Source organism: Limulus polyphemus, unplaced genomic scaffold (genome assembly GCF_000517525.1).
Source record: "Limulus polyphemus unplaced genomic scaffold, Limulus_polyphemus-2.1.2 Scaffold109, whole genome shotgun sequence".
NCBI classification, from domain to species: Eukaryota; Metazoa; Arthropoda; class Merostomata; order Xiphosura; family Limulidae; genus Limulus; species Limulus polyphemus.
Window position 1 is genome coordinate 1,004,833 of NW_013665719.1, and position 14,919 is coordinate 1,019,751.

General features: G+C 33.5%; 1 protein-coding gene across 1 annotated transcript in view; it reads right to left on the minus strand.

Annotated features, from left to right (window-relative positions):
* The window catches only part of LOC106471054 (hemicentin-1-like), a 180,579-nt gene extending 165,896 nt beyond the window's left edge, over positions 1-14,683 (minus strand). Inside the window, exon 1 of the mRNA XM_022400539.1 lies at positions 14,424-14,683. Within this exon, the coding sequence (XP_022256247.1) occupies positions 14,424-14,484 (61 nt within the window). The 5' untranslated portion in view covers positions 14,485-14,683. The remainder of the gene's footprint in view (positions 1-14,423) is intronic.
* Positions 14,684-14,919: the final 236 nt, after the last annotated feature.

Below are 14,919 nucleotides of genomic sequence, written 5' to 3' on the forward strand. Positions count from 1 at the left end.
GAAACATAAAAATAATAATATAATAAAAAGGAAGTGACAACCACAGAGAAGTGAAACAATAATGATAATTAATTAGGAATATAGAAATAATAATATAATAAAAAGGAAGTGACAACCACAGAGAGGTGTAACAATAATGATAATTAATTAGAAACATAAAAATAATATTATGTAAGAATATATTTCTAAACATAACGACGAACATATACTAGTCAACTCCAATAAACAACAAATAAACAGTTTACTTGTCACTGGAAGTCAATAGTATCATAAATTTTATTATAGCATCATTATTTACGTGTAATAACACGAAACTATAATAAATTGATCTTTATTAAAAACTTATACATTTATTTGAAACCTATGACAAATTAATACGCAAAATGAAGATTCATGCATTGGAAAAATATCGACCTGCTTTTAGGGTGGAGCCCAAGACTACAAGCTCTAGAAACATGGAAGAGAATTAATTCTTCGTTGTTAGGAAGGGTGCATATGAATTTATTGTGAAAAACACTACTTATAACCATTAACTTCAAAAAGTCGAACTACTTCGACCTATGGTAAAGACATTTCAATAATAATAGTTTCACCACACAAGACAGTTTTTATTATTTTTGGTAAAGGTAACAGGTACTTCACATTCTATACATCAGTACATTAATACAGTGTATTAAACGTTGTTAAAAATACACATAAAGTCAGACATCTATTTGACGATTTCTTTTCAATCAAATATATATATATATATATATATATTAGATTCAGTGCTTCATAACATCTAGTAGAATTTTTTCCATGTAGAGACTTTATCATTGTAGCTTCTATGAATATTTCGTAAGCTGAAGTCGTCACTTCATAATCTGTTTACAGCTGCTAGTTTTAGCGTTGAAATGTTCACTTCAAATTACTAGTTTACAGTTGTTATTCTTGTGGTTGAGATCTTTATTTCAACAGTTAGTAGTTTACAGTTGTTATTCTGGTAGTTGAAATATTCACTTCAGCAATTAATTCACTGTCGTTGTCCTTGTGGTTGAAATCTTCACTTCAATAGTTAGTTTACTTTTGCTATTCTTGTGATTGAAATCTCCACTTCAATAATTACAGTTGTTATTCTTGTGGTTAAGACCTTCATCTCAACAATTAGTTTATAGTTGTTATTCTTGTGGTTGAAATATTCACTTCAAACAACTAATTTACTGTTGTTATTCTTGAAGTTGAAATCTTCACTTCAGCAATTAGTTTAGTGTTGTTATTGTTAGGGTTCAATTTTTCACATCAACAATGATATTACAGCTGTTATTTAGGGCGTTGGCTCTTCCATTCAACGTTTATGTACATCTGCTATTTTGAGGGTTGAAATTGTCACTACCAAAATTAGTTTACGTTGATATTTTTGTACTTTTAATCTATGTTTGAACTATTAGTTAACAGCTATTGTTTTTGTGTTTAATTATAGGTAGCCGTTTATACAGTTCAACAGGGAGTTTCAATGATTCTTAAAGAATACATTAAGTGACATTTTCTAATAATCAATTAAGGAATACGTCCTAAGAATCAGTTAAATAATACTTCCGAAGTATCAATTCAATAACTCTCTGAAAACAAACTAACAAATCTTTGTTATTTTTTAAAGATATCTATCGAGCAAGTCTGTGTTTCAGTTGAAGCTATTTACAGTCAAAGCTCGGGGGATATTATGGGTTCCGATGGATTTTCTAAAGAAAACAATGACAAGATAATTGAATATTTCTTACAGCAAATGTTTGATTTTTGAGTAAATAAGTTTTGGTTAGATATTTTGTTTCTGTCTATGTGGAAGGAGGTTTCCTTTTCTAACAAAGCAAGTTATTTCTGTCTTTCCGAGACTTACCTTTTTTTCTGTACTTTCCACGTAAAGCAAAATGTTTAAATGTTTTGTGTTTGCATACTAATGACTAAAATTCTATAAAGTTGAGACGTTTTTATAGTTGAACCATGTTAGTCTAGGAGGAGTAAAATGGATTTTCAGACTTTCTTTAAGGTTTGTTTGTTTGTTTTGTAATTGAGCACAAAGCTACACAGTAGGCTATCTGTTCTCTGCCCACCACGGATATCGAAACCCGGATTCTAGCGTTGTAAGTCCGCAGACATACTGCTGTGCCACTGGGGGGGGGGGGCTTTCTTTAATAACCTTTTAAAAAAAGGTCTGATTTGTTTTTCTGTAGAAGATGGCCACCCAAATATTTTAACATATGTTATAAACACAAGTTGTGGTAGCAGTGTTTCTCAGTGAGTCTTTGGGTCATACAGTCCTAAAAAACCCGCAAGAGTTAGGACGGATTTTCAACATGTCATGTAAGAATAGTTCCATTCAGTAACAACCAATCGAAAGCTGTGCAACGAATAATTCTCCATTTGAAAACATAAATGTCCACACTGCTTTGAAAGTTCATAAACTCTCTTGCAAGTTATTGCAAGAAGTGAACTCTAACTAACAAAAGTTTACATAAACACACTGTATGTAAATTGGAACAAAATCCTTCTGCTTGGAAACTAGAACCCATTCCAAAAGTGCACAGAATATATATATATATATACCTATATATGTACTAAACAAAGTCAGTCATAGGCTTGTCATAATAAACCTGGTGAAACTGTGCTGCATTTGTCAGTTAAGCTCATGTGAAACATAGTCTAACACATGTGCAGCATATCATTAATAATGTATTTTTCGTATGGCCATTTGTACTAACATGTTTACAGACACATTAGTCCTAGACCAACAAGACAGCTTTTAGCCATGATGACATACACAGCTCACAATAACATGCACTATAGTATAAAATCCACAAAGTGCTTCAACTCTAAGACTTATGTCAATACGTGCTGATTCCCCTCAGTTACAGTAATTTATTTCATAGTTCGCTTGTAGTATATTGAGTAGTGAGCTATTCTGAAGTAGTAATAAGTTTATTTTTAATTCCAGTTTTGATTATACAAAGTAGTCATTGTGTCAAGAAGGAAGCTGCTTAGCTCTGTACTTGACTGATTTTACTTGGGGATATCATCCACTTATATAAATTGACAATATAGTACGTTTGTTACCTATAAAGATGTTCAGATATTATTTTATGGTTATTTGAGAAATGATTAGTAATTTTGATTTAATGTCAATATATGTTGGTTGGGAGTTTGTTTGTTTTGAATTTCGCGCAAAGCTACACGAGGGCTATCTGAGCTAGCCGTCCCTAATTTAGTAGTGTAAGACTAGAGGGAAGGCAGCTAGTCATCACCACCCACCGCCAACGAATAGTGGGACTGACCGTCACATTATAACGCTCCCACGGCTTAAAGGGCGAGCATGTTTGGTGTGACGGGGATTCGAACCCGCGACCCTCAGATTGCGAGTCGAACGCCGTAACCACCTGGCCATGCCGGGCCTGGTTGGGAGTATACGGTCGTATAAAAGAGAGAAAAAAAAACGATACTATTTTACATCAAACATTAAAACATATAGCAAGTTGCCTTCTAAAGAAACACAAGTCAGACGTTCTCCTAAAAGGTTGGCAAACGAATTTTGGAAGATTAGCTATTTTAATACTATCTTCCTATACTATACATAATGTTATTACCATAGTTTGTTGTTATTGTTTTGTAACATATTGTGTACTTTTATCAAAGCTCAAATATTATCTGCTTGGTACACTTATAACCTAATACCTCTTCTTAAGATTCATTATTATTAATATTTTTGTTGTAAAGATCCAAGAGCTATTGAAAATTAAAGAATTATTTATATATATACATTTAATTCTAAAAATAAACGATGAGAAGTATTGAAAAACCGACTGCTAAGAAATAAAAAGATTAAGAAATGTAGTGTAATGTACTATTTTCATCATACGCACGTTTTACGACACCTGAAAAGTCCAAATTGGCTAACAACACAGTTTAAACCTAAAATTATGTAACCCCAAACAATAAAATACATTTACTGTTTCTTCTTCTTCTTTCGGTTCGAGACAGTTATAGCTGACCAAGTCGGTGTAAGCTGAGCTCTGTACTGCGATTTTAGGGATTTTTCTTTACACAGAGAAACTGTTAAAAATCACAAGAGAAGATTTTAAAGCTTCTTTCGGCTATCTGGGATTTCATTATACTAAAACTGAGGCTATGGGTATTTCTGTAATGTTCATTCTGTAATGCTTATGGCTGAATCTCTCGGAAAAAGGCTTAAAGTAAATATAGCTGGCTTTGTGTATAACTTACTAACGTAAAAATTTTAATTTGGCATATTTTTGATCGCGAGTCCCAATGTAGAAGTTATCGTTAAAGTTAGAAAAAATTCAACAGAGTAAACGGTAGGAAACTTTATATTAGCAACAGCACTTTCCTAAATATTTGTGTGTTATCGAAGTCCTCAGGTCTGTGCAACCCTGAAGATTAGATTAGATTAGATTAGATTTTAGATAAGAAGTGTAGCAAATGATAGAATATGTTTTACATTTGTTAATACTGAAAAACCTATTTATTTAGCAATCACTAATGTATCTGTCGCTCAACAGTGATGACCTCAAAACGTACGTTAGTCTTCTTCATGATTAATCATAATTCTAGCCATTCACCACCAACTGAGTTCATAACACTATACTCCTCGCCATGCACGAGTTCATAATGTAGCCTCCTTACCAACCACATGAGTTCATAACACTATGCTCCTCACCATACGCGAGTTCATAAAGTAGCCTCCTCACCAACCACATGAGTTCATAACACTATAAACACTACACTCTTCACCATACACGAGTTCATAACGTAGCTTCCTCACCACCCACACGAGTTCATAACACTAGACAACATCACGACATTACTTTCACCTATCAAATATGAGTGAAGTGTCAATTATATTATATGAGATACAGTGTCAATTACATTACATAATCTGGCATGTGGTGTTAATTGTATTAAATTATCTGATATGTGGTGTAAATTGCATTAAATCATATGAATTGTGATGTGAATTGTACTAAAATGTCTGACATGCAGTGTCAAATATATTAAATTATATGACATCCAATGATAAGGGTATTCAATCACGTGACATGTAGTGTTAATAGTATTAAATAATCTGATACGTACTGTCAATAACATTAAATTCTCTGGCAAATAGAGTTAATTGCATTAAAATGGCTGACATGCGTTACCCACTGTATCGAATTACGTTTAGTGCCAATAGTATTGATTCAACCGACACTGTCAATTATTTTGGTCCGTCTGGCATGTAATGTTAATTGTATTGATCCCTTTACTAATCTACGATAAACTGATACAGACTTAATTAGGATAAGAAATAAGACTAGCCCTGCCCGTTTGGAGTTAAAAGGTTTTACTAATATAGTATGGATATCAATAAGTAATTCTAGAAATTTTTTTATCGAAGTAAAATCTATTCATTACATCACATGAAAATGAAAGATTTCATGAGTCATTGTTTTCTGATTCAAATAATGTTTCAAGTATTAAGAGTCCATATTGATTATAGCATCATAAAAAGGATGTGTTTTTTTTTATAAGACGGCAATCTTTTATCATCGATATTCGATATCATGGCGAGAAAACGTTCAATATTTTATCCTTTTCTCTTTCACCTAAGTACTCATATACAAACTTAATCTGTATTTCTAGCTAAATGTTCGTTTTTCTGACCAGTCGCTAGGAACTTTAAATCAGTCAGAACTCTTTTCTCATATTTTTCTAAGAGACGAGAACTGTTATCGATTATTTTATTCCTTGTTATCGTAGACGTAAAGTACGAATTTTCTTGTTAACTTAGGAACCGAATGTTATGATAACTTTATAAGTTTCCACCTTACTCTTTTGTCTTTTTGTAACTATTAGTTATTTCGATCTTCTGTCATTACTTTATACTGGACAGTTAGAGAGACAGATAAGGTGAATATACATATATATATATATTCTGGACAGTTTGAGTGACGGATAAAGTGGATATATATATATATTGGACAGTTTGAGTAACGGATAAAGTGGATATATATATTCTGGACAGTTTGGAGTAACGGATAAAGTGGATATATATATTCTGGACAGTTTGAGTAACGGATAAAGTGGATATATATATTCTGGACAGTTTGAGTAACGGATAAAGTGGATATATATATTCTGGACAGTTTGAGTAACGGATAAAGTGGATATATATATTCTGGACAGTTTGAGTAACGGATAAAGTGGATATATATATTCTGGACAGTTCTAGTGACTTATAAAGTATATATATATATATTCTGGACAGTTTGAGTAACGGATAAAGTGGACATATATATATATTCTGGACTATTTGAGTGACGGATAAAATGGATATATGTATATACGTATCAACTGAAAATCTAACAAATACAACTGATAAGTACACAATAATTTAAAAATGAACTGAGAGAATAAGCCAAAACTTACAGTAACATCAGATTACAAACAAACACAATGCTTTTCCACATCTGATTACAAGCAAACAAAATGCTTCTACCCATCAGATTTATTTCATAGAAATACAATGCTTCCAACTTAATTCTAACTTAACGTTAACTCTTGAGCTACTCTAATCCAATACTGGAATTGACCGTCACAATATAACGCTTCCATGGCTAACATGGCAAATATGTTCCGTGATGAGATTCGAGCGCCCTAACCACCAGACTATGCCAGACTTTGCTGGCTTCAGGCGTTATATTGTTTATTTTCTTCAAGAAATGAATATTTTATAGAACATAATTCGTCACGTATCTTGCTTTACAAACAATGGTAAGAAAAATTGTTTGCTAAAACACGAACATTTTATACAATTTTAACAATAACAGATAGTTTAGGTTGTCCTATCACCTAACCGATAATAAGGCGAGTAGAAATATTATCTTATAGTATGTGCATTACTATCTCGATTTATCTTAATAAACGTTCATGAAATTTAATATTGTTGAGGTTGCACTTTGTTTATGTTTTTTATTTCCAAAATACGCATTATTTTAGAACCGATAATGCTATAGAAATAAGACTTGTATGGCTAAAAAAAAATAGAATATCGATGCTCTGCCCAGTGGTATCAGAACCGAACTGTCACTCGCACCCTTTGTGGTAATTTCCTCGTTTTAAGACATTTTTTTCTTCATTTATCATCGTTGAGTAAAAGCCTCTGTGTGAATGACAATATATTCATGAACATTTCGGACAATTTTTCAAGTCAGTGCAATATGCAGATAATTCCAACTAGCAGTTTTATTATAAATATCTTATTGTATTTTTAAACATGATTATATGCGATGTTATAAATGTTAAACACAAACTGAAGTTTTATATATATATAAATAAAACGTTGTTCACGGTGAAACTACTCAAAGTTAAATAAAAATAGTATAATAAACCTTATTGAAGTAGTTTTTGTGAGTTTTACCAGCCAATAATATATAAACAATAATTACTACAGTTAGTACCTCATTGTATTTCGAGCTTGGTTATAAATAAAACCTTCCTATGTCTATTGAAACACTTCATTATAAAACAACAACAACAAGCAAACAAGTAAAGAAAAAACTTTTCGAAAAAGGAAGTAATTGTAGAGATGGCTAATATCAATCCATCAAAAACAATGCAAACAATATAGTAGGGATGGCAATTGCATCACCCCTACATAATAGCTCAGGCAAGAATTAACATATAGCAATATATATATATAACTATTCAATCACAATTTAGTTTAACTTATTCTGTTTTTGTCTGTTAACATTCTACTACACTGTGTACCTGTGCAATTATGTAGGGATGATGCAGATTATATCCCTACTATCTTGTTTGCATTATTTTTGAAGGATTGATATTAGCCATCCCTGCATATACTTCCTTTTATGAAAAGTTATTTTTTTTTCTTTATTAGTATTAAAAGGAAAGTTATAATCGATAAAACAAAAATATTACGAATATTGCATGTTTAAATTACTTGGTAAAACATCTATCTTAGAAAACCGAATGATTGTCTACATTAAGAGTTTAGAAATAAAACACACACATTAAATGCTTAACGGTAAAATACCTATGATAGTGATATCGAGTGTTTATTATAAAACACCTAATATAAGGATAGAGCGTTTGATAATAAAACACTTATATTAAGAGCAGTGAATGTTTATTGTAAAACACTTATATTAAGAGCAGTGAATGTTTATTGTAAAACATTTATATTAAGAGCAATGTTTGCTTGTTTTGAATTTCGCGTAAAGCTGCACGAGGGCTATCTGCGCTAGCCGTCCCTAATTTAGCAGAGTAAGACTAGAAGGAAGGCAGCTAGTTATCACCACCCACCGCCAGCTCTTGGGCTACTCTCTTACCAACGTACAGTGGAATTGACCGTCACATTATAACGCCCTCACGGCTGAAAGGGCGAGAATGTTTGGTGGGACGGGGATTCGAACCCGCGACCCTCAGATTGCGAGTCGAGCGCCCTAACCACCTGGCCATGCCGGGCTGTAAGAGCAGTGAATGTTTATTGTAAACACATATTAAGAACAGATAATGTTATTTAATGGTAGAGCACCGTTATTAGGACCACACAATCTGTAAATGTAAGACATATATCTATAATGTGTGTATCTAATTAGTGTTTATTAGAAACACCGAGTATCTGACAGAGAAAGATGTAAAAAAAAATGCAGTAAAGGAAATTCTCAACTACACATACACTAACTGTAAAACGATGACGACTAAACCTAAATTACTGCAGTATTCGGGCCAGTAAATAAATAAAAACACAAAAGTTAAGTTTACAATGATCTATGAATAAAAGCATGCATTGTTTTAGAAGAAAGCAAACATCCTGAGTACGTTAGAGCCTTTCCACCATGTTAAATTTAAGCTGCTTAACTGAGCCACATGTAGCACTACTTTCCTAGTCATATAAAATAAGGGCACTCGAGTCGAAGCTTTCTTGAACTGTCTTACTCGTTGCAAGAAATATAAAATGTCACGCTTAGTGAAATATTCAGTATGCATATAATGTGATGTTGTGTTTCTTTGCTTCTGATAAAGCTCTTCTAACTGCGTAGCCGAAAATATCATTAACCGATAGAGTACCCAAATGACGAAGCAATGCGTTCTAATCTTCTTAAGTAAGAATATAAAGTCAGTACATTTAATTAGGTGTGCTCATAACCGCATTGATATTTGGTCTAAATAGGTGTCTGGTTCTGAATAGAAGTTATTATTTTATATACACGAAAGACATGATGCACCTTGTGTGGTACCAGTTTACACCTTTGATTCATCAGGTGAAAACTAAACCGTATGCATATTTTATGACCTTTGATCAATGTGTTCTAGGTATATGAAACACCAGTGGTTAAGTAATAATAAAGGAAAACAAAGCCACTTTGGATGATGCAAACAGGAGCATGTTTACGAAATGATTTATAAACCAACAAGAGTTAAAAGTCTAGTATATCAAATAACCGCAAACTTTTAGACCGCGAAAACGTGCAGTATAATGTTATCATATATATACATTTAACTTCGTAAAAACTCTTTATAATCGTTACTTGACAAAAGTCTATTTGTGTATCCGCTTATAACTGGCGAATCGCTGGACCGATTGTCACCACACATGAGTAAAGTGATTCATTGTGAGTAAGACCAAGCTGCTTTATTTTGCTAGGCGTATGAGATATCATCTACTGTTTGAGGTAAAGCAGAACTTTGGCTTAATTTCTTGCTTTGATTTCAGCTATGATTGGTACATATCGTAAAGTTTTCGAGTGCTAAGGTAAGGATTCGTTTGCAGTAGTCGCTAGGCGTTTGCGTTGCAAGAGCTCAATTCTAAGTTCGTTAGTGCACTTGACGTGTTTATTCTTTGGAGTTGCTTCACTTAACGGCGACTAATAACGAAATACAGCTTGTTTTGAAAGCCGTTTAATAGCAGAATGCTTGCCCGATTTTTATTTTTATCGATTAAAAAAGATTGGAGGCACTAAAAATATCAAAATGTTCAGGCCTACAGTCAAGAGCAGGAAAAACTTGTATGAAATTTTCCAGACCTGTTCTATAGGTATATGGTATTCAGAATAAGGCAACATTTTGCCAATTTTACTTTTGAAGAAGAGTAATTAGCATGCACATATTATACATAATGGGCAGACTATATAAACAGAAGACTAGAATACTTTTGGTTCTTCATTTCTTGTCCCCCGCTGGGACAGCGGTAAGTCTCCGGATTTACAATGCTAAAATCAGGCGTTCGATTCCCCTCGGTGGACATAGCGGATAGCCAATGTGGCTTTGCTATAAGAAAAACACACACACTCTTCATTTCTCTTTTTCTATTTGACTAGAAAACTACTGTTTCGTTTGACAATCAGTTCTTCTGACCAAATCAAGAATTAAGTACGGTTTAGAAATTCACAAGTATTAAAGTCTCAAATATAAGAACACAATTTTTTGTTTTATCCCAATTTGCATTTATCAAGTTATTGGATAAGGAAGAAAACATGTAGCACAAACTGCTCCTTAACATAGGCAATACGTGTGTTATAACATACGTTGCTCATACACATGTATAATACATGTGTCTTATAAATCAAGTACGTTACAAAATGTGTATGCTATGTTACTTATTACACAATATATTTTACGTAACACGTTTATATATTTTACAACGTAAGTATATTGCATCTTGTATTATATAAAACCGAGAGTGGACCACAAAACAAACTGTCACAGATGTGTACATCTTGTTAATAAATTCTCAGAGCATTAAAAATGTACACCGTTTATTAAAGTTTATTTTGTTTGGGGATCGAAAGGAATGTACACTGTCTAATAAACTAGATTTTATCTGGTGTTCAAAAGGACTGTTTACCATACAATAAACTTGATTTTGTCTAGGAATCGAAAGGAATCTTCACTGTCCAACAAACTTATTTTACCTGGTGTTCGAAAGGACTGCTCACCGTATAATAAACTTTATTTTGTCTCGTAATTCAAAGGGCTCTATACCTTTCAATAAAATTTTATTTTGTCTGGTGATTGTTAGGATCATGCACCTTCCAATAAATTTGTTCCCGTCTGATGCTTTAAAGGACTGTACAATGAAACTGATTTTATTTGCTTATTGTCAGGACTGTACACCGTATATGTGCGGATTGTAAACACTGCGCACGTTCTAATATATATGAATTAGTTTATTGATTCAATAAATTGTACACCTTCCAATAAACTTGATTTTGTCTGATGACTGAAAGAACTACATAGCTTACAAGCTTGGTCAGAACTTTTGCATACTGTTCTATATTGATATTATTGTCTACACGCATGGAGTAATTATTGAGAAAATGCCTGAGTAGTAACAGAGAAGGTTGCGCATGATCGGACAAACGTATACCAGTTGTTATCCTGGTCTGTATAAGTTGTTTTTAACATTTCATTGTCACAACACACGTACACATCTGTTTTGTGCTTTTGACATAATCTTTTTTCAAAACAGATCAACGCTTTGTTCAAACAATTTCTCTGCATTTGGTGTAGAATCATGCCTCGTAACGTGTCAGAATATGTAGAGCTTCATATTATTCGACTGTCCAGGAAGGGTAGGAAGCAAACGGACATTGCCAGTACAGTATAGTACCCCAGTATTCTTTATCCAAAATCCTGAAACGTCATCGGACTACAGGAAAGTCTACTGGTAGATGCCAAAACTACTGCCCAAGATAACCGTGTTTTGATCATGTTATTATGTCAGGGTCAAAAGAAGTCTTGCAACGACATACGACAGGAATGACATGAACACATTCATTCCAAGGTATCCAGAAGAACAGTGAAAATGAGACTGACCAAACAAGGTTATTTTGCAAAAAAAAAAGCTAACTGTAAAGCGATATTAACCAGAATTCACCGTTGCCACCGTGTTACTTGGGGAAGACAACATGCCAACTTACGGTAAGGACACTGGTGACGTGTCATCTTTTCAGATGAGTCCTGTTTCCGGCTTGTTAATGCAGGTGGTAAGATTCGTGTTCGTCGTTTGCCTTGATAACAAATGAGGGACAACTGTCTTTCTCACAGAGAAAACACAGGAGGTGTTGCAGTAAAAGTTTGGACAGCTGTTCAACATGTTGGAAAAACTGCTCTCCATGTCCTCCAGGGAAACGTCAATGACGCATCCTACAGGTGTCACATGGAGACGATATTTCTGCCATATGCTAGGGCAAGGTTTGCCTATAACTTTGTATTCCAGGATGACAATGTCACTGCCCACAGTGCGTGTATTGTACAGGATTATCTCGACCAGAAGGACATTACAAGATTGCCATGGCCAGCAAAGTCTCCAGATTGTAATCTCATTGAGAACTGTTGGGCCGAACTGAGTCAGAAAATTGCTAGCCATTACTCTAAATCTGCTACTGTAGTTGAGTTGCAATGCCTTCTTGTGACAGTTCGGGATGAAATCACGGTGAATAACATCAATACACTTATTGATGACATGCCACGTCGCCTTGCGAAGGTTATTGGATAAGAGCAGGACCAACCAAATACTGAATGTCTAATATGAACTGATATAAGGTTACCAGACACTATTTATAATAATTTGATGTTATATTTTGTAATTATATATGTTTCAGTAAGGGGTTTTTTTGTGATAGGTTAAATGCTGAATTACACATCTTTTTTTAAAGATGTCTGATAAAATTGTTTGCTGTTCTATTAAGTCGTTCATGAAGTCCATAGAACCTGTCTCATCATACAAATTACATATGTAGATGTTTAATATTATAGCATGCATTTCTCAGTTTGACAATGCTAAGTATATCTGTATTCCATCTTAATAATAATGCTTTTATTTGTTACAAAATATTCAAACATTTTGGCCAAGACTGTTGTCAGGTTTTATAGGGCCGGATTCTAGATGGTAGGTGTCTGTGACTTATTGGCTATAAATTTCAACAATAAACGGCAACACACAATCCACTTGTTTCAAAATAAGTCAGACGTGTGTACAAAACATTCGTTACACTGTTGGTTATCACAGTTGTATCCAGAATTTTAAATAATTGTATCGTTTTTGCCAAAGTTTACATAGGTTGGTTCATTTACTTTAGAGCACCCTTTGACAGAACAAGTTATTATTCTCTGTCTCTGTTATTACAATACAACCTGTGATACTTTCACTTTAGAACTCGCTTCTATACGCTCTTATTGGCTAAACTCACAGTCACGCAGTCTAATTTAACTTTTTCACTGTTACTTTCACTTACTTACTTGCACTAACTCGGTCGCCTTATATATATAAAGTGCGCGACTGATAGTTATGAATTGTAAAACACTGCAATCGAGATATGAAGTCTAAACCATAAATAAAATATGAGTACAAACCCTAGATATTCGAAGTAAGATGCCACAAAACAATACCGAGTTTATGGGAAAAGCCTGTTGTAAAATAGAGTAAGACACACCGATTGTCAGTTTGAATATCTCCGATTGTAAAAGGTAGTTTTGAAAGTTTAATTAATGTCTTATAAAATGTTATTTTAACAATAATTAGTATCTTAAAGTAAATTATTTCATATTCAAGACGGTAATAATAAGTTTATTTAATCAAAGAAGGGCCTATTCGATAAATGCTATTTTGTATTATAAAGGTCATATTTTCCAAAAGTATTCAGAGACTCAGAAAACAACAAAATTTGAAGATAACTAAGGTGTGATATCACAACCATCTGGAGTTAAAAGCGGTTTAACACGTCTTTATAACATTCCCTTACATCTTACAGAACACAAAAAAACGCCTCTTTTACAGTTAACAATTAAAACTTATAAAATATTCACGTATATTTCAAGAATACTGGCAATTGATCTCAGAGTTTCGTAACGAAATAGTACACTTTCTAAAAACTAATATTTCAGAGCATTATTTTGAATTCTCTGAAGGAACTATTTGAGGAGTGTTTAGGTATCGAGAAACAAACAGTATCTTTGTATCTCAAAATAAGAATTATGCAAATATATATTGTTTGAATGTCACAACAGAATGTGAAGTGGAACGAGAACTGTTCTAGCTATATAAAAGTAAGGAGTTCCTCTATGACATTAACCTTTCCATGGGTCTAATGAAATGAGTTCCTCTATGACATTAACCTTTCCATAGGTCTAATGAAATGAGTTCCTCTATGACATTAACCTTTCCATAAGCCTAATGAATGTAACAAAAATCACTTAGACTGTAGATGTAAGGATTTTCAATAAATATTAGGCTAATTGTGTCTCAGTGCTTCGCGAGCTTTCGGAGTTTAAACTGTAAACAAACTTCCCAGTTCTAAAATCATATCGTTTCAAAATCAACTATAAATTTCAAGTGTGGTCAAAGGAATTTGCAGATATGAAAAGTTACGTACCATTAACGTATCTCATAATCCATATCCAACCGAGGAAATACCAGAAGCTTTCGACGCTCATAGTTCTGACTTGTTCTTAATGAAGCCCAGTTGAATCTTTCAGTCCAAAGCTTTTACCAGCTACTTCTAATCTAAACGTCATGCTCATTTAGAACGAAATGTTTTCAAGGATTAATTAGTCGTGTTTCACTATTAGTTCTCAGAATAATGTTTCAAAGTTCACAAATTACATTTCGAACTACTGATTGAAGAGCTTTAACTTCTCAATCGCCTTACCCGAGTAACAGGCGACTATTCTGTGGTGCCGATCTTGTTCGAGTCACTGTCAAAGCCAACGCATCCAGAAAAGTTCAAGCGCCTTATTGATCTTGTAGTACACAAGATGATCACCAGAGGGAACTGCAGTCTTTGAAATGATTAGATTTGACGTTGTTTTTTTTAGCGTAAATATACACAATGGGTTATCTACTCTCTGTCCACCATGGGGAATGGAGTC